The sequence below is a fragment of the Anomaloglossus baeobatrachus genome, assembly GCF_048569485.1.
Source record: "Anomaloglossus baeobatrachus isolate aAnoBae1 chromosome 5 unlocalized genomic scaffold, aAnoBae1.hap1 SUPER_5_unloc_25, whole genome shotgun sequence".
NCBI lineage: Eukaryota > Metazoa > Chordata > Amphibia > Anura > Aromobatidae > Anomaloglossus > Anomaloglossus baeobatrachus.
Window position 1 is genome coordinate 569,208 of NW_027441801.1, and position 18,912 is coordinate 588,119.

At 46.3% G+C, this 18,912-nt stretch overlaps 1 protein-coding gene and 1 pseudogene across 1 annotated transcript; both read right to left on the minus strand.

Annotated features, from left to right (window-relative positions):
* Nucleotides 1-2,363: 2,363 nt before the first annotated feature.
* On the minus strand, nucleotides 2,364-6,365 carry LOC142259074 (uncharacterized; the record flags this gene model as incomplete). Its single annotated transcript, XM_075331594.1, has 1 exon — nucleotides 2,364-6,365. A coding segment is annotated over one exon (2,697 nt), but the record flags the coding sequence as incomplete, so codon positions are not given.
* Nucleotides 6,366-7,684: 1,319 nt separating this feature from the next.
* On the minus strand, nucleotides 7,685-18,908 carry LOC142259075 (hydroxyacyl-coenzyme A dehydrogenase, mitochondrial pseudogene; annotated as a pseudogene).
* Between the last annotated feature and the right edge of the window lie 4 nt (nucleotides 18,909-18,912).

The following is an 18,912-nucleotide window of genomic DNA, read 5'->3' on the forward strand; positions in this document are numbered from 1 at the left end:
ACCCGGGGTAGTACTCATCGCAGCGTGTGACACCCCGGGAACGATGAACTGCAGCTTACCTGCGTCCTGCAGCTCCCGGCTGGCAATGCGGAAGGAAGGAGGTGGGCGGTATGTTTACATCCCGCTCATCTCCGCCCTTCCGCTTCTATTGGCCGGCTGCCGTGTGACGTCGCTGTGACGCCGAACGTCCCTCCCACTCCAGGAAGTGGACGTTCGCCGCCCACATCGAGGTCGTATGGAAGGTAAGTATGTGTGACGGGGGTTAATCGTTTGTGCGGCACGTTCAACAAATTGAACGTGCCGCATATACGATGGGGGCGTTGCAAATCGCATACGATATCGTATGCGAAATTGCAACGTGTAAAGCAGGCTTTATGTGAGTGAAATGGGACCCCCACTGATCAGCTGTTCTTGGTGCAGGTGGCCGGAAATTCTTATTTCTGAATCTGCTCCGTCCTCTGATAAGTGTCCGCGGCCGGGTACTCCACATCCACCTCATTGATTTTAATAGTAGACTGCTGCCACTATCAGAAGACGGAGCAGATCCATAACTGAGCACTTCCGGCCATCACCGACACGGCACCTAGAACAGGCAAATGGCTGGGGAGCCAGGTGCCAGACCCCGACCAATCAGTCATTGGTGACCTATCCTAAGGAAAGGCCTTCAATGTTAAAGTAGTGGACTATCTCTTTAATAAAGTCTTGTGCCATGTGACAAGTTAAAGGTCACTATGTTTTATTTATGTTGTTAGGAGCATTAAAGGGGTTGTCCAAGTTTGTAATGAGTCTGCAGTCACTCCATGTGTTACTCTGTGACTGCAGCCTTCTAAGTTCTCATAGTGTGCACACTGACAGTTTCCCAGAGTCATATAGTCCGCTGCTGCATTAACAGAGAACTGTCAGTTAACAACACGTTCTGCAAACCTCTGGGATTTTCCAACACTTTTGCCACTGGATTGTCCACCGGCTGTGACACCTCTGTGTCATCCCCTTACTATTTTTGTGTGAAATGCCTACAGCTCTGCCTCAACTCCAGAGGTTCTGAGGCAAAATCATCACATATAAACAACAGAGAAAGACAGGCATGAAGAATATTTATTTACATATGTACCACCCCTGTGTCAGCAGCCGGGCTGCTCGGATCCGGATCCACGGTGGCTTGAGGGTTCTCCGGACCTGGGTGTCGTGCGGCCACTCGAGTAAAAGGGGGTGTATTTGAAGGGGATGATGTGGAAAGTTTGTGATGCCACCCACGGTGTGTGGTAAGGGGGAATACCACCACTGCTGATGGGAGTATCCGGTGGCGATGGAGTGGGCAGCCAGGTGTTTAACCCCTCCGTGGGTAGGGGGGAATGCCCCGGGACTCGGTGAAGGCGACAGGAGGGTGCCGTTGGGGGATAAGGGTCACTTGCGTACTCACTCAGTCTAATAACGCTGACACCGACAACTGTAGTAAACCAAAGTTCTGGACACCGCTGCCGCTGGGAGGGAGCACGCCTGGATCCCGTGCTTGTTGGTGTTGCCTGTTAGTCTGTGACCTTTGCTTGGCACCTTTGTCTTCTAGTTGGTCCCTTTAGTGTAGAACTAATCGGGTCCCGCTCACCAGTATGGCTAACTGGGTGAGCTTGCTCTCAAGGTTCACGCTTGGGATTTTCTTGATCGTGTAGTGGAAAGTTCTAGCCCCCTCGTTGTGCTAGTACCCCGATTTTGGAGTGGGTGGAGAACGGATCTTAAAGGCTCCGTCCTCGTCGGGTAAATTGTCAGGACGCCTGAAGCTACTCCCTGACCTAGGGTCACGTACCTCACCGTGCCCTGGCCCCTGCCCGGAGATGGCACAAGGCCGCCGGCTGTCCTCCTTGACAGTCCGTGCCCCTTGTCACGATCCCCTGCGAGCAGGGTTCCAGCTCCTACCAGGTCCAGACCAACGTCTGTCACCTATTAGTCTCAAGGAGCCGTGCTCCTAACCTCTCCTCTCGAGAGTCACTCCACAACTGAACTGCTCCTGACACTGCTGATCCCCCCTTAACCAACCCCCCAAGTGGGCGACCCTATTCCACTCAGGCCGTCCACTGGTGTGTCTGGTGGGTGTGGTGCAGAGTGTTCCTAAGATTTTGATTAGCTTGTTCTTGGCAACACCAAAGGTTAGGGATCGGTAACCAAGGAGGTGGATACTGCACAGAAGGGCAGATTGCACAGTACCCGGTGACGTCCTGATAGGCCTGGGCATCACATTCCCCCTTGGTTAAGCGTAGCTCATCCCCGACCTACAGGACATCAGAGGTTTATTTTTTTTTTTTCAATTGGAAGAAAAAAGGGTAAAACATTTACTTACAAATACATCCCACATTAGGAAGGCTGGTTACTTAAATGTTACTAAACTTTATTAAGAGTTCATCTCCCAACGGTGGAACGCTACCAGTTTCAGTAGTAGCGGGGACTCAACCTGCTCTGTTGCAGCCCCTTCCTGCGACAGTCCAGTCCCAATGTCCCGGATCCCAATAACCCGCCACCCAAACAACCTGACCTCTGGATACCTATCCACGGGTCCATGACCAGGTTAAGGTCCCAGGTCTTGTGTTTGACTCTGGTTGGCACAGGAGGTGCAACTATGTACAATACACAAGTTCGTGTTGATCACGCCAGTCCTGTGAAAATGGTCCATTTTTACTATGTTTGTTATATATATATATATATAACAAAGTCCATGTACCGGGTGTACACACTGTAAAGAATCTGGTTGCAAATTAGGTAACTTCTGCATTAATTTAAACCCTGATTGACTATGCACTTATTCACTAACCTTTTCCATATGGAAAATAACAAACTGTGAAAAACAATAAACGAAAATACCAATACCTAACAGTTCTATGGCATCGTTAAACCACTGGTATTTTTCAACATTCTTAAACTACCGGGTCCCGTAGCCACGCCTCTTTACGGCCACGTACTACCAAGCTCTAAGCACGAGACACTGCTCTCTCAAATAATCCAGCACGGTCACATATTTTTTTAAGGTTTTACTGAACTGGTTAAGAAGGATGCTGCAGAGCTGGGGTCGTAGAGCTCACTCTTTCACTGTGAGAGTGATCGCTGAGGGTTGTGGGATCTCACAACCTGGAAGTTCCTTTTGGGGGACATTAGGGACACTTTTGGCACTGCATTATATTTAAAAAATTCACTAATCTGTGGCTCTTCACTGTTTTAGTAAATAATAAAAGCAGCCACAGATTTGTTATAAGCACTATTTAAGGGGAAAGTCATCAAACACATTGCACTAGAAACTGGGGGATATTACCCCTGTAACAGTGTCAGCAGCAGATCCCCCATAACAGTGCGTCATGACAACATTTTTGCTTCAATCGTTTTCCCTATTTTTCTCCTTCAAAACCTAGGTATGTCTTATGGTCCGAAAAATACGATGAGTTTAAAAAGAGAGAGAATTTTTCTTTCCCTCACCAATTCTTACTTGAGCAATTGTAGCTGATTTTTGGATAAACCCTTTGAATTATAGTACATCATGATGGCTTCTCCCATGTGACTCATCTGACAACAGGACCTGATTAATGATACAAAAAACATTTGGCAAATTCTGAAAACAAGAGAGGCTGCTCCGCTCTGGTGGTTTTCTGATTGTCGGCAAGACTTGATTTACCAGTTACACATTTCAATTATTGCAGCTTCTTCACATGTTTAACAAGATGTGATTTCTGACAATAACATTTTCCACATTCACAACATAAAAATGGTGTATTTTGTGTGATTTTTTTTTCATGGTAAACAAGACCTGATTTCCTAGTAAAACATTTACCACATTCTGGGCATGAAAATGGCTTCTCCACTCTGTGACATCTTTGATGAACAACAAGGTGTGATTTCTGAATAAAACATTTCCCACACTCTGAACATGAAAATGGCTTCTCCCCTGTGTGATTTTTCTGATGTCTAACAAGGTTTGATTTCCGAATAAAACATTTCCCACACTCTGAACATGAAAATGGCTTCTCCCCTGTGTGTTTTTTCTGATGTTCAAAAAGCTGAAATTTCCGAATAAAACATTTCCCACACTCTGAACATGAAAATGGCTTCTCCCCTGTGTGTTTTTTCTGATGTCCAACAAGTTGAGATTTCTGAATAAAACATTTCCCACACTCTGAACATGAAAATGGCTTCTCCCCTGTGTGATTTTTCTGATGTCTAACAAGGTGTGATTTCTGAATAAAACATTTCCCACACTCTGAACATGAAAATAGCTTCTCCCCTGTGTGATTTTTCTGATGTCTAACAAGGTGTGATTTTTGAATAAAACATTTCCCACACTCTGAACATGAAAATGGCTTCTCCCCTGTGTGAGATCTTTGATGCCAAACAAAATCTGATTTCCGAATAAAACATTTCCCACACTCTGAACATGAAAATGGCTTCTCCCCTGTGTGTTTTTTCTGATGTCTTACAAGGTCTGATTTCTGAATAAAACATTTCCCACAGTCTGAACATGAAAATGGCTTCTCCCCTGTGTGATTTTTCTGATGTCCAAGAAGGTGTGATTTCCGAATAAAACATTTCCCACACTCTGAACATGAAAATGGCTTCTCCCCTGTGTGTTTTTTCTGATGTCTTACAAGGTCTGATTTCTGAATAAAACATTTCCCACAGTCTGAACATGAAAATGGCTTCTCCCCTGTGTGATTTTTCTGATGTCTAACAAGGTTTGATTTCCGAATAAAACATTTCCCACACTCTGAACATGAAAATGGCTTCTCCCCTGTGTGTTTTTTCTGATGTTCAACAAGCTGAAATTTCCGAATAAAACATTTCCCACACTCTGAACATGAAAATGGCTTCTCCCCTGTGTGTTTTTTCTGATGTCCAACAAGTTGTGATTTCTGAATAAAACATTTCCCACACTCTGAACATGAAAATGGCTTCTCCCCTGTGTGTTTTTTCTGATGTCTAACAAGGTCTGATTTCTGAATAAAACATTTCCCACACTCTGAACATGAAAATGGCTTCTCCCCTGTGTGAGATCTTTGATGGAAAACAAGATCTGATTTCCAACTAAAACATTTCCCACATTCTGAACATGAAAATGGCTTCTCCCCTGTGTGATTTTTCTGATGTCCAACAAGGTGTGATTTCCGAATAAAACATTTCCCACACTCTGAACATGAAAATGGCTTCTCCCCTGTGTGTTTTTTCTGATGTCTTACAAGGTCTGATTTCTGAATAAAACATTTCCCACAGTCTGAACATGAAAATGGCTTCTCCCCTGTGTGAGATCTCTGATGCCAAACAAGATCTGATTTCCAAATAAAACATTTCCCACACTCTGAACATGAAAATGGCTTCTCCCCTGTGTGATTTTTCTGATGTCTAACAAGGTTTGATTTCCGAATAAAACATTTCCCACACTCTGAACATGAAAATGGCTTCTCCCCTGTGTGTTTTTTCTGATGTTCAACAAGCTGAAATTTCCGAATAAAACATTTCCCACACTCTGAACATGAAAATGGCTTCTCCCCTGTGTGTTTTTTCTGATGTACAACAAGGTGTGATTTCCGAATAAAACATTTCCCACACTCTGAACATGAAAATGGCTTCTCCCCTGTGTGTTTTTTCTGATGTCCAACAAGGTGTGATTTCTGAATAAAACATTTCCCACACTCTGAACATGAAAATGGCTTCTCCCCTGTGTGTTTTTTCTGATGTCTAACAAGGTCTGATTTCTGAATAAAACATTTCCCACACTCTGAACATGAAAATGGCTTCTCCCCTGTGTGAGATCTTTGATGGAAAATAAGATCTGATTTCCAACTAAAACATTTCCCACATTCTGAACATGAAAATGGCTTCTCCCCTGTGTGTTTTTTCTGATGTCTAACAAGGTGTGATTTCTGAATAAAACATTTCCCACAGTCTGAACATGAAAATGGCTTCTCCCCTGTGTGAGATCTCTGATGCCAAACAAGATCTGATTTCCAAATAAAACATTTCCCACATTTTGAACATGAAAATAGCTTCTCCCCTGTGTGAATTTTTTGATGTCTAACAAGGTGTGATTTACAAATAAAACATTTCCCACACGCTGAACATGAAAATGGTTTCTCCCTTGTAGGAGCTGTCTCATGTTCCACATCCTTTCTGTAACTTTTATTTTGATTACAATTCTGTGATAATTCGTAATTTTGGACTTGTTTGAAAAGATCAGATGATAAAGCTTTCCAATGAAGGACTGGAGGTATATCTGGGACAGCAGCATGCTCTTCATATGTATTATGTGTGATAGTTTGATCATCTGTTTTAAATTTTGAAGATATTAGATGTCCATCTGAACTCCTGATACAGTCATCGGCTATAAATAAACACAATGTTATTATTTTTTAATCATATAATTTCGAAAGTAGATTTAGTTTTTTAACCATAACATCAGAAATTAAATTAGGAAACAAATTATTCTGAATTTGTTTTTCAATTTCCAGATCTAAGAGTTACATCTTCGTTCTCTGGAATGTGCTACAGTAAATAATCTGATTGATTGTTGCAATGTGACTGTAGGATAATGAGGGACAGGGGGCTCCTATACTTTCCCTCATGCTAGGAGACATTAGCTATCCCTAACCTCTGGATTACCCCTGAACGTGGAAGAAGGGGTAGGAGTAGGATGGAAATACAGATTAAGACAGACGGTAAAACCAAATTTCAGACACACCGCAAACTCACAGAAATAAACAGTGAGATACTAAGGAGAAAAGCAAGAGCAGGAAGGCAGAAATAACAAGGGTTAACACCACAACTGCTCACAGCACACAGCAATAATGCACAACAACCACTAGTTTATATCACAACACCTCACCACACTTGTATAGGTAAATTATAGCTGGCGTTAATGGAATAGTCCAGCCAGCATATACAGAAGGGGAGCGAAAGATACTGGCTCCCCTACAGCATGTAATCAAAGACATTAACAAGGAGCCCAGCAAAGAATAACTCTTGCTAGTTTTACTAAGTATGTGGTTCAACACCTGCGTCTCACTGCATTGCTCACAGACATCAGAGAAGTTAGCAGAGTGCCAGAATCTGTAATTTCCACAGATCCTGATACCGCCATGACAGTTGGCGATGGCTGCAACCGTCTGGTTGTGACATTGATCCACAACATAGACAATTTCAAAAAGGTTTTTTTTCGAAGAAGACAGATGCCAAATATTTAATGGGTTTGTCCGGGAGTGTAACATTGATGGCCTATACTTAGGCTTTGTAACCAAAGCAGGTAGCAGGGTCTGTGCAGATAAACATTAGGTCTCCAATTCATCAAGACCGGCGATGTACAATGAAAATTGATGTCAGGGACTGGCGTAAGATTTCTGGCATAGGGAACGCCGCAGTTTGTTATGAATTAGAGAAGCGGTGGCATCACACCCTTCTTCTGGCCTAGCTCTGCCCAATTTGGCAAAGCTGGTTAAAATTGGCGTGAAACCTCCAAAAGTTGCACAATTTATTTTTTGTACATTCATTTATTATTGACTGTAGAATGGCTATGACGTATCAATGTTTGGAATCAGCGGTACAAAAGGATGTTGATGAAATAGAGAATCATGACTGTAAGGCACTAGAGTGTTAATAAGTGCTGAGAAAACCGTGCAATGTAAAACCAACAACGGTCATCGTAATCAAAGAAAACATGAGACTATAACAATATAACTCTACAGTGCAGCCAGGCCAACCATCTGTCCTTATAAAATCCTTCTCTGGTCTTCTTTCCAAGCTTATTGAGCAATTCACTGGAGGTAAAAAAGGGGTTTTCTGGTTCCATCTGGTACCAACCATCAATGATGTATTTATGTATTTACTATTGTCAAGACCAACATAATCCAAAAGCTCAAAAGGACCCATTGGGTAACGGGCCCCCAATTTCATTGCAAAATCCATGTCTTCCTTGGATGCATGACCTCTTTCATGAAGATGCACAAATTCCATTAGGTATGGTACCAAAAGACGGTTAACAATGAAGCCTGGGTTGTGTTTACATGACACAGGCGTCTTTCCCAGTGCTTTACTGAAGTCTATGAGAGAGTGACAAGTTGTTTGGCTAGTCATTGTTGTCTTTAAATCAAATATTTTTTATTTTTCATTAAATATACAAAGCCAATGTCAAATTTTCAGCAATAATAAACATAACTACAAACTTTCCATTCTCAACAACCCCTCCCCCCTCAGCGTACATATTACCCACATCTATATAAAAGATTTCACATTTGTGCCTTTCAGTGACATATATTGGAATGTGTAGAACCAGGTATCCCTGCTCAGAGACCAACATCTCCCAGCCCTAATATTTATCCATACTGCAACCACGGATTCCACAGTCTATCAAAAAGTGCAAGTTGTTTCCTTTTCCCATATATACTTCTCTCCATCCAAGCAATATGATTAAGATATGCGATAAATTCCCCTCAAGTCGGTGGGTCCCCCTGCATCCAATGTTTGGCAATTACTTTCCTGGCCGCATACAGCAATCTGGCTATCACTATTTTAAAAATGTTGTCTACTCTGATTTCCTCCACATAACCTAGGAGACATACCAAAGGTTGTTTGGGAAGTTTGCATCTATAAGCTCCTTCTATTTTGTTAAGAACAGTTATCCAGAAAGACGTCAACCTGGGGCACGTCCACATCATATGGAAGATGCCGGCATCATCTCCATTGCATCTAGGGCAGTCAGAGTTACTCCTCAGTCCCATTTTACACATAATTAGTGGGGATCTATACGCCCTATTCACCACATACAGATGGGACAATCTTGCTGGTTCACTCATTGATAATTTCGGTATGTACTCCAGGACACTTTCCCACACCTCATCAGTGATCCCGTCTATCTCTACCTCCCATTTAGTTCTAGTTCTTACTGGGTGGTTAAGCAAATATGTATGCAATAGATCCCTATATATAGTTGATATGATTCCTCTTGTGGGCACACTACTACACACATATTTCAATACTAAGTCGGCCTGAACCAGCAATGATTGTTTAACCCTCTGAGCCGCTACTGCATGTGCCATTCGTTTATAGTGGTAACACCCGGATGGAGATATCACAAATTCATCTTGTATTTGTGTAAACAGCTTCTAATGTCTCTGGTCTAGAATTTGCCACATATACCATATACCTTTACGTGCCCATTCTTTAATTTTGCCTATCTTATATATCTCAGAGCAGTTATCATTTTCCCACACCGGAGTGAATTCAGTTATTGCCGTAACCCCCCTCATCTGCTTGATCTTTCTCCAAATTCTGTTCATCAAATTAAGTGTAGGGTTTGTTTTCCCTTGTCTCCCAAATGATCCGTCCTCCAATCCTAACACCAATGGTCGTCGATGTAAAACATGCCCCAACAATCTAGATGCTGGATCCACCGCCACTAAATTCGCCCATCCCCTGAAATGTTTACTCTGAGCTGCCAGATAATATATTCCTGGATTGGGTAACGCTAACCCTCCCTCGTCCTTTGGTCTCTGCAACCTTTCAAGTTTGAGTCTGGCTTGTTTGTTCTTTTATATTAGAGCACGGAACATAGAATCAATCTCCTTAAAGTGACTCTGAGGGATACAGATAGGAGTATTGTGTATCACGTAGAATATCATGGGCATATTACCATTTTAATAAGGTTAATCCGTCCTATTACTGATAAATAAAGCTTATTCCAAGCAGTTATCTTACTACGCAGTTGGTTCAGCAAAGGGACTAGATTAATAGTGATGTAATTCCCAATTGGTAAGGATACCTGTATGCCCAGATATCTAAACTGGTCCACAACCCACAATCTGTTAACCTCATCACCCTAGGTAGACCCGTCTATTCCCGCGTCCACCTGGAAAAGGTTTGATTTGGTCCAATTTATAGACAGTCCAAAGATCCTTCCGAACCGTTCGATCACCTGCATGGCATGGCTCAATGATGCCCCTGGGTCTGCGAATAATAACAGAATGTTGTCTGCATAGAGGGCTATCTTTTCTTCTAGAGGGCCATATACAAATCCCTTTATGTCTCTGTTCTGCCGTATAGCAGCCGCCAGTGGTTCTCCCGCTAGAGCAAAAAGGAGAGGCGAGAGCGGGCAACCCTGACGAGTACCCCTTTGTAAGTCCACTGTGTGTGACAACATTCCATTAATTCTCACTTTAGCCACTGGTCTAGCATATAACAGCTGTATCCAAGATGTAAAGTTAGGGCCAAATTCCATATGTCTTAGCGCTTCCCATAGATACCCCCATTCCACACTGTCAAATGCCTTATGGGCATCTAACGAAGCTATCACCCTCTGTCCTGGATTGTCCACCGGTAGCTGCATGTTAAGGTATAATCCTCGTATATTTTTCGCCGTAGATCTACTAGGCATGACACCCGACTGATCTGGGTGAATTCGAGCAGATATCACTTCGGTTAATCGATTAGAGTACTTTGGCCAAAATTTTAACATCAGTCGTTAAAAGTGAAATGGGCCGGTATGACTCGGGGAGTTTTGGATCCTTATCCTCTTTAAGTATTACTGTTATTATCGCCTCCCTCATAGACGCTGGCAGTGTCCCCCGCTCTCTTGCCTCCTCCAAAACATTCAACAAATTGGGTAAGAGTATTTCTTCCAGAGATTTGTACACCTCCACCGGCAATCCATCCACCCCTGGGGCTTTTTCATTTGCCATGCCATGCAAAGCTCTCTCCATCTCCTCAAGTGTAATTTGGGCCTCCAGACTGTGTCTCTCTGTCTATGCTATTTTGGGTAATGTCATTGTATCTAAGAAAATCTCTAGGTTCTGCTGTATCGACCCCCCTCTAGTGGAGTACAATTCCTCATAAAAGGCTGCGAACGTGTCCAAAATATCTTTCCCCTCCGTGACCAAATCTCCCGCTGTGGTGCGAATGCAGTGTACAAAGGATGGTTTTCTCTGGGCTGCCGTCACCACCGACAACAGGTGTCCCACCTTTTCTCCCTCCGCATAGACGTTCTCTCTGAAAAGCCTGTTTCCTGCTGCTTTCTTCAATAGCACTTTATTAACTTCTTCCTGAGCTGCTTTTAGCTTTTGCCTATACTCTGTTGTGGGCTGTGCTACCATCTCTGCTTCTGCTCCCTTCAAAGCCTCTAAGCAATCAATTTCCCCTTGTCTACTACGAGACTTACACTGGCAAACGTCTCTAAATAAAAGGCCTCTAAGGTATGCCTTCATGCGTTCCAAACTACCAAAGGATCCGCACTACCTCTATTTAAGGCCCTGTCACACACACACACAGATAAACCTTTGGCAGATCTGTGGTTGCAGTGAAATCATGGCCATATTGTTCCATTTGTACACAGCCACAAACCTGGCACTGATTGTCCACAATTTCACTGCAACCACAGATTTATCTGTGTGTGTGACAGGGCCTTAAGGGTAAAATATTCCAGCATCTCACTAGATATACCGTCCATGTCAATACAATTTAACCAAACCGGGTGTAACTTCCATTCTCTTGTTAGCCTCTCCCCCACTCCTCGTTTTTTAATAGATATCAGGATTGGACTATGATCCGATATTACTCTAGTCAAATATTCAACATGCGCAATCCCAGAATCCATCAGATCATTTCCCAAGGCCAGGTCTATACGTGAAAGCGTACCAAGGGTCGCGGAGTGACAGGAAAACCAGGTCACCCCCAAATTTCTTATCCTCCAAACGTCTACCAACCCCAATTCTTGGATAAAGGTACCAAACCCTGTCGCTCCATCACTTCGCGTCTCCCGTGATTTTTTGCTCCTGTCCCAATATGCATCTATGACATTATTTAAGTCACCGACCAACAAGAATGGCAAATTCCCCCATTTAGCCAAGCGCTCTCTCACCTCTCTAATTTTGGCACTAGTGTAAGGCAGCGGAACATATATAGCAGTAATGCATAGTAATTGTCCATACAACTTACAGATCACCATTACATATTGTCCCTCTGTGTCTATCCATGTCTCCACTTCTTCATATTGGGCGGATCTATGAACCAACATAGAGACCCCGCTAGCATAGGTAGAGAAAGTAAAATGATATGCCTTTTGCACCCATCGTTTGTTCAGTACATTCGTCGTTTCACTTGTCAAATGCATCTGTGAAGCCCCGGGGACGCTGTGCCGGTGCATTACCTTCACTGCTGCTCCTGTCTGAGCTTCACTTTCCTGCTCCTCACTCCTCCACACTCTGCTGCAGACTCTAGACTGTTTACTCCTCCTTCTCTTTTCCCTTTTGTGCCTGCCTACGCCACCTAGCAACCAGACTCTCTTACCACACCCCTTGAGAGGAGATGGAGGCTTTTGGCCCCCTCCACTATTCCAGTGAAGGTGAAGGCTTTTCCCCCTCCTGGGATCCCCAGGGGTCCTCTCATGGGTACATGTGTGAGACCTGATCACTATGCGCCTGTGTTCCACACCCCGGTCAGCCTTCTGCATTACCTGTATTGTACTGTCCCCAGCATGGGTGCAGTACTCAGTGGTGCCTGACCAGGTCAGGGGCGCCACATTCCCCCTTAGTTATCACCAGCACGTCCTCGGGCTGCAAGACAACATTTTAAAAATGCATAAAACATTAAAACATGTAAAACATTTTAAAAGCACCAGGTACCATACATCACCACCCTCCACCCACAAGTCCGTTAACCCACCCAAACCCTTTCAGGAGGCAGGTCACCGGTCCTTTTGGTAACCAGATCTGGGCCATCTACTTCCCCAGACCTTTCCTCCAATCTGCCTCTCCCGTTGGCCGCGCCTTCAGCCACTTCTGGCAGGATGTAGAGGCGGCTTTCATGGGCTGGTGGTTTCAGGGTATACCTGGCCTGGTGGATCCGCGCCCTCAGCCTCTTCTGGCAGGATGTAGAGGCGGCCTCCACAGTTGGTGCTGACCAGGTACCCTCTTTGTGGTGGAGAGCCAGGCCCCATAAACAGGCATGCTCTCTGGTCGCAGGCGAGCCAAGGCCCTATATACGGACGGGCTCCTCCTGGTTGCAGACGAGCCAAGCCCCTAAACAGGCTGACTCTGGTGGTGGTGGTGCCCTTTTGGTGTAACTATTTACACTGCGAGAGTTTGTGGCTATAGCCAGTTCATAGCCTTAAGGTTTATTTCTCACAATAGTTTATGTGGGCACATTCTTGAACTTTAAAACGTTGCAAAACAAACTTTCCAAATTGGTCAAAACTTGCTGTACTTTACTTGAACTTTATGCAGATTCCTCTTCACCAGGGCTTGGGCCTGTAGGGCTGCGGCACCTGTTGCTTTCTTGACCTTTTTCCTCATCTGTAGTTGTCTCGTCAGTAGGTCCTTTGTCTTTTCTTTCTTTATTACTGTCTTTCCTTTCTTCTTTGGGACATGGTACTACATCTAGCGCATACCACCCTCTTTCTCCTTGGTGCATGGTGAACTGTACGGAGTCTCCCATCTTTAAGTTTCTGCCAGGGTGTCCTCTGGGCAGATTAGCTCTGACGTCTCTCCTATTGACAAAAATGCCTTCTTTGATACCAGGTGCTACGATGAACCCGTATCCTGACTTGAGCTGAAGTCCTCCACTATTCCTCTACAAAGGGGTCCTCTGACCTGTGCTTTGGCTCTTCTCAGGAACCTTTTTTCTTGTAGGTCTCTGGCCGTGATGTCATCTCTCTGCTCTGGGGATGGCGGTGCAGGGGAAAACTGAGTTCTGCTGCGGCGCTGTGTCTTGCGGGCTGGATTCTGCGAAGTGCAGCTTACAAGCTCCCAGGTAGGGCGGTTGGGCAGGTCTTCTTCGTCAGCAGGAGGTGTCAGGTCTTCCTCGTCCCAGCGGGAATATGGCAGCATCTCCGGCTCTGGGACTAGCACTGCTGCTGGCTCCGGGGGCAACTCCTCAACTTCTTGCCCTCCTCTCCCCCTTAGTTCTTCGCTGCACTCTGGTCGTGGCAGCGCTGGGGATGAGTGTTCCTCAGCTGGCCCAGGCGGTGGACTCTTCAGCGTGGTTGCTGCAGGGGTTGCCTTAGGGGTGTGCGGAGGGAGCATGTATCGGTCCACCATCTCCTGTGGGAACTTGGCCTCCAGGTCAGCCTTCAGCTGCCAGTATGCGGAGTCTTCACCTATCAGGGATTTCCTAGTAGGGACTTCCTTAGGCTGGGGAGCGGTGTCTGCTCTGGCCTTGCAGGCCGGGGTAAATGGTGATGCAATCTCTTGGCGGGCCGCGCCCAGTATGGCGGCGGCCTGGTCTTGGCGGGCCGCGCCCTGTATGGCGGCGGCCTGGTCTTGGCGGGCCGCGCCTGGCATGGCGGCGGCCTGGTCTGTGCGGGCCGAGCCTGGCGTGGCGGCGGCCTGGTCTGTGCGGGCCGAGCCTGGCGTGGCGGCGGCCTGGATCTGCGTCGCTGTTGCGGCCAGTTCTTGGCGGGCCGGACTGGGCATTGCAGCCGCGGTCTGAATTGGCGTTGCATCCCCAATGGGGTCCGTGCAGGTGGAGCTGGGCGTCGCTGCAGTGATCGGGGCTTGACGGGCCGCACCTGGCGGGGCTGCGGCCTGGTTCAGCATCTCACTTGCGGCTCGGACGAGCGTCGCTGCTGCGGTGGGGTCTTGGCGGACTGGGCTCAGCAGGGTGGCAGCCTGGGTCAGCGTCACACCTGCGGGGTGTCGCTGCGGCGGCCTGGATTTGGCGGGCCGCACCTAGCGTGGCTGCGGCCTCGCTCAGCGTCGCCGCGCCAGGCGCCTCTTCTGGGACCGCGGTCGTAGCAGCAGGGGTCGGAGCACTTGCGCTGGCCGGGGCAACTCTGGACTCACCCATCGGTGGCACCATCGGGATCTGAGTCGTCGCCGCTCGATCTGGCATGCGTCGCGCGGCTCCCTCTTCGTAGGTCCGAACCGCCGCAGCCATCTCCAGAAGCTCCGTGCGTCCCTCACTGAGCTGTCGCATAATCCTGGCCTCCAGCTGATCGCAGAAGATAGCAAGCTCCCGGCACCACCAGGCAGCAGAGCCTGGTTCTGGGTATCCACGTCCGGACTCCATTTCTTCTCTCTGCAGCAGCAGGCTTGTGGCTCTCTGTCCTTCCCGCCGTCTCTGGACGCTTCCGCTTTCTTCACAAGCGAGGTCAGAACTCTGCAGGGGATCTCTGGGTAGCCACACCTCTTCGTGGGCGGTAACTTCTTCCAGCGCGGGCTGCTGTTGTTTTTCAGCGCGCTTTTCATGGTGGCAATATGGCGGCGCTTCCAATTTTTCAAGCGGACCGCCCAGGCACATGGTCACCTGTCTGGACAGGTCTAGTCCTTATCCTGTTCGTGACGCCAGATGTGAAGCCCCGGGGACGCTGTGCCGGTGCATTACCTTCACTGCTGCTCCTGTCTGAGCTTCACTTTCCTGCTCCTCACTCCTCCACACTCTGCTGCAGACTCTAGACTGTTTACTCCTCCTTCTCTTTTCCCTTTTGTGCCTGCCTACGCCACCTAGCAACCAGACTCTCTTACCACACCCCTTGAGAGGAGATGGAGGCTTTTGGCCCCCTCCACTATTCCAGTGAAGGTGAAGGCTTTTCCCCCTCCTGGGATCCCCAGGGGTCCTCTCATGGGTACATGTGTGAGACCTGATCACTATGCGCCTGTGTTCCACACCCCGGTCAGCCTTCTGGATTACCTGTATTGTACTGTCCCCAGCATGGGTGCAGTACTCAGTGGTGCCTGACCAGGTCAGGGGCGCCACACATCTCCAATAAACACATTACTGATGGTCTCTGGTCTAGCATATATTTTATCATTGCATCTCTTCTACCTCTATCTGACAGTCCCCTTACATTCCAACATAATACTTTAATCTCCTCTCCCATATTGAATCACAGGTTATCTTTGTACAGGCATTTTGTCCCTCTGTACGCTGAGTCTTTCCCTTCCCTAGCCCTTCCCTAGCCCTCCCCAACTAAACTCCTCCACCTCCGATTTACATCTTTAACTCCCTTATGGGGAATGAGGTCTATCTGTCCTAGACCGGTCAACCTCTCTCCTCTTTTTCTCCCATACCAAACCTGTCTCATCCTAGTGAGCAGAACCCCCTAACTCACCTCCCGCCTTAACCATATTCGTTTTCATTTGCAAATTTCATATAATGTAAACAGTTAACCTGAAAATTTGAAAACTTAAATATTTATCAATCGCCGCTGAACGGCCATAAGAAAAAAGAATTATTATCGACCTCCTGTCATTGTCCAGCTTATTGTTAGTGAATTCCGCTGTCTCATCTAACACTCAGGAACAGGAGCAGGAGATCAACAATGATAACCCGGTAGAAAAAAAAAAAAACAAAAAAAAGGAGGTACTGTCTCTACAACAAAGATGGGCCTATGAAGTTTCCTCCTCTTCTAGTGTATGCAATTGCTTATGAATAACCAGTCTTGAATCCCAGGAAAATCACGAGATTGCAATATCGCTCGTAGCTAGCTTCTATCCTTCTCCTGTTGCTTGCGGGCTTCCTTGCATTGATGTCTATCCACTTCATGACTTCTTCCGGATCAAGAAAGAAGTGAACCTTCTCCAGTGCTACTACTCGGAGTTTTGCTGGGAAAATCATGGAGTATTTAACCTCCAGCTCTCGGAGTCGTCTCTTTACCCTTGTGAATTGCATTCTTTGTTTCAGTACAGAGTAGTCAGGGTATATAGCTACTGGGTGTCCATCTATTGTCAGGGTCTCCATATCCCGTGTCTTGCGTAGAATAATATTCCGGTCTCTGTAGTTAAGAAGCTTCGCCAGCATCATACGAGGTCCCTTGCCAGGTAGCTGCGGTTGCATTGGAACCCTGTATGCCCTTTCAATAGCGTATAGCTATAATCTTCTCTTTAAGTCACATTTCTATGAAGTCAGTAGGATTTCTTCCCTCAGCTCTTTCTGGGATGCCCACCAGTCTTATATTGTTCCTCCTGGAATGGTTCTCCAAGTCGTCTGTTTTTGTGGCCATCTCAGATATCTGCTTCTGGAATTTTCTCTCTGCTTTTTGTAGTTCAACTATGTGATCCTCAGCTGTCCCCACTCTTTCTTCCACAGCACTGGTTCTCATATCAGCTTTCTTCTGATCTTTTTTGAGAGTAGCTATATCTCCCTTTATTCCCAGCACCTGCTGGGTTAAAGTTGTGAGGGCCTGTTTGCAGAAGGAGACCACCTGAAATACATCCTTAATAGTGGGGTTCTTCTGTATTTCATCTGCTGCCTGCTGCTCTCCTGAATCCTCATCCTGTTTATCTTCCCCTGATTCTCCCCTTGCTCCTTCAGCCTCCTCCGGGTCTTCCTCCTCCTCCCTTTTTCTTCCACCATCTTACCAGGCTCCCCCAGAGGTTCCTCCGATTGCCTTGCATACTGTGCCAGCTTTGCAGCCGCTTCCATGCGGCGCTGGCAGGCTACGTTTGCCTTCTCTGGCTCCTCTCTGACCTCGGTGCCATCTTGTAAGCCAGGCACTTTCCCGGCTCCCACTTCCTTCTGCCGCCGCTTGGTCATCTCGCTGATTCAGGAGCTGGAACTTCTTCTGCTGGGAGTCGGGTCCTTCCCTTGTCCTCCGGTGCCACTATACCCGTCGGCCATGCGGTGGTTCCGGCGGTGTCACGGTGAGTCAGCGGGAGAGTGTCTCCTCGCGTGCGCTCACATCCCGGTCCAGGCTCCGCCCCCCAGTCATTGGTGTCTTAATGACCTCCACCAGCTTCATCATTGGATTAAAGAAATGCAGCCCTCCGAACTGATCCTGCCTAGTTGTGGAGTTGGCTATGTCAGCTATGAGGAAGTGTCGCTGGCAAATATGGTGTGTTCTGGTGCAAATTTGTCCAGTGTCTTCATTAGTGCATTTTTCACTTCCATGTTTTCTATTATGACTTCTACCACCAGATCATTGCTGTGCACCACGGCTGCTGGGTCTGTGCTTGTGCTGAAGTATCAGAGGGTTTTGCTGATGAATTGTGAATCAGTCTCAGGCTTGTCCGCAAACATCTTCTTAGTGACCATTTTCAAGCTGTCTTCAATACTTTTGGCAAACTTTTTCAAGATGTCATCAGTCTGGTCCACAAAAACAACAGTGTGTCTGTTTGCTGCAGCTACCTGCGCTATCCCGGCACCCATCAGGCCTCCTCTGATCACAGTCACGTGCTTGATAGTCAGCTTGTTCGCAGTGGCGCCGGAGGCCATACATTTTGCTATGAATTACCAGTAAGAGGAGGCCATGTCTGCTTGTACTGCTGGGAGCTGAAGGACATGCGAGTGAGGTCACCACAGTGCACTGTGATGATTTAGTCGCACAATCTTTTTTCACAACTCTGTGTTGCATAAAAAATTGATTGAAAAGTGATTTCTGTCAGAATTCTGGCATAATTGCTTTGAAGAAACAAGGTCTAGGTGTCAAATCTCCTTTTGTAGGTGTCTCCAATCCTTCCAGGGTAGTTTCCCAGTAGTTCACATTCTCTAAAGCAATAATTTTATTAGATATTTTTTGTTAGTTTAAAAATTTGGTATTTAAGTGTGCGGCTGTAACTCTTTGTTTCTATTATTCAGACACACACACACACACACACACACACACACACACACACACACCAGCCTGTCTGCTCTTCAGCTTTAGACTCATGCCAGCCTGTGTCCTGGTCAGTTCTTTTAGACTCCTAGATTTAAAAGACCTTTGGATACATCATGTCACATGACTTCATAAAAGGTCCTTAAACAATCAACCTTAGAATACAACTGATGGGGATCCTAAGAAACTGGGGTTCCTGAGAAATTGCACAGTTTGACTCCTCCCAACGCTGGCCCTGACTATAACTAGGGCTTATTTTTAGGGAAACAGGGTGTTCATGAACCCTCTGCAGGTCTTTGAGTTGCCTTCATAACAACATAGAGAAGGGACTAGAAACAAACAGCAGAAGAAGCAGAAGCAAAGAAAATACA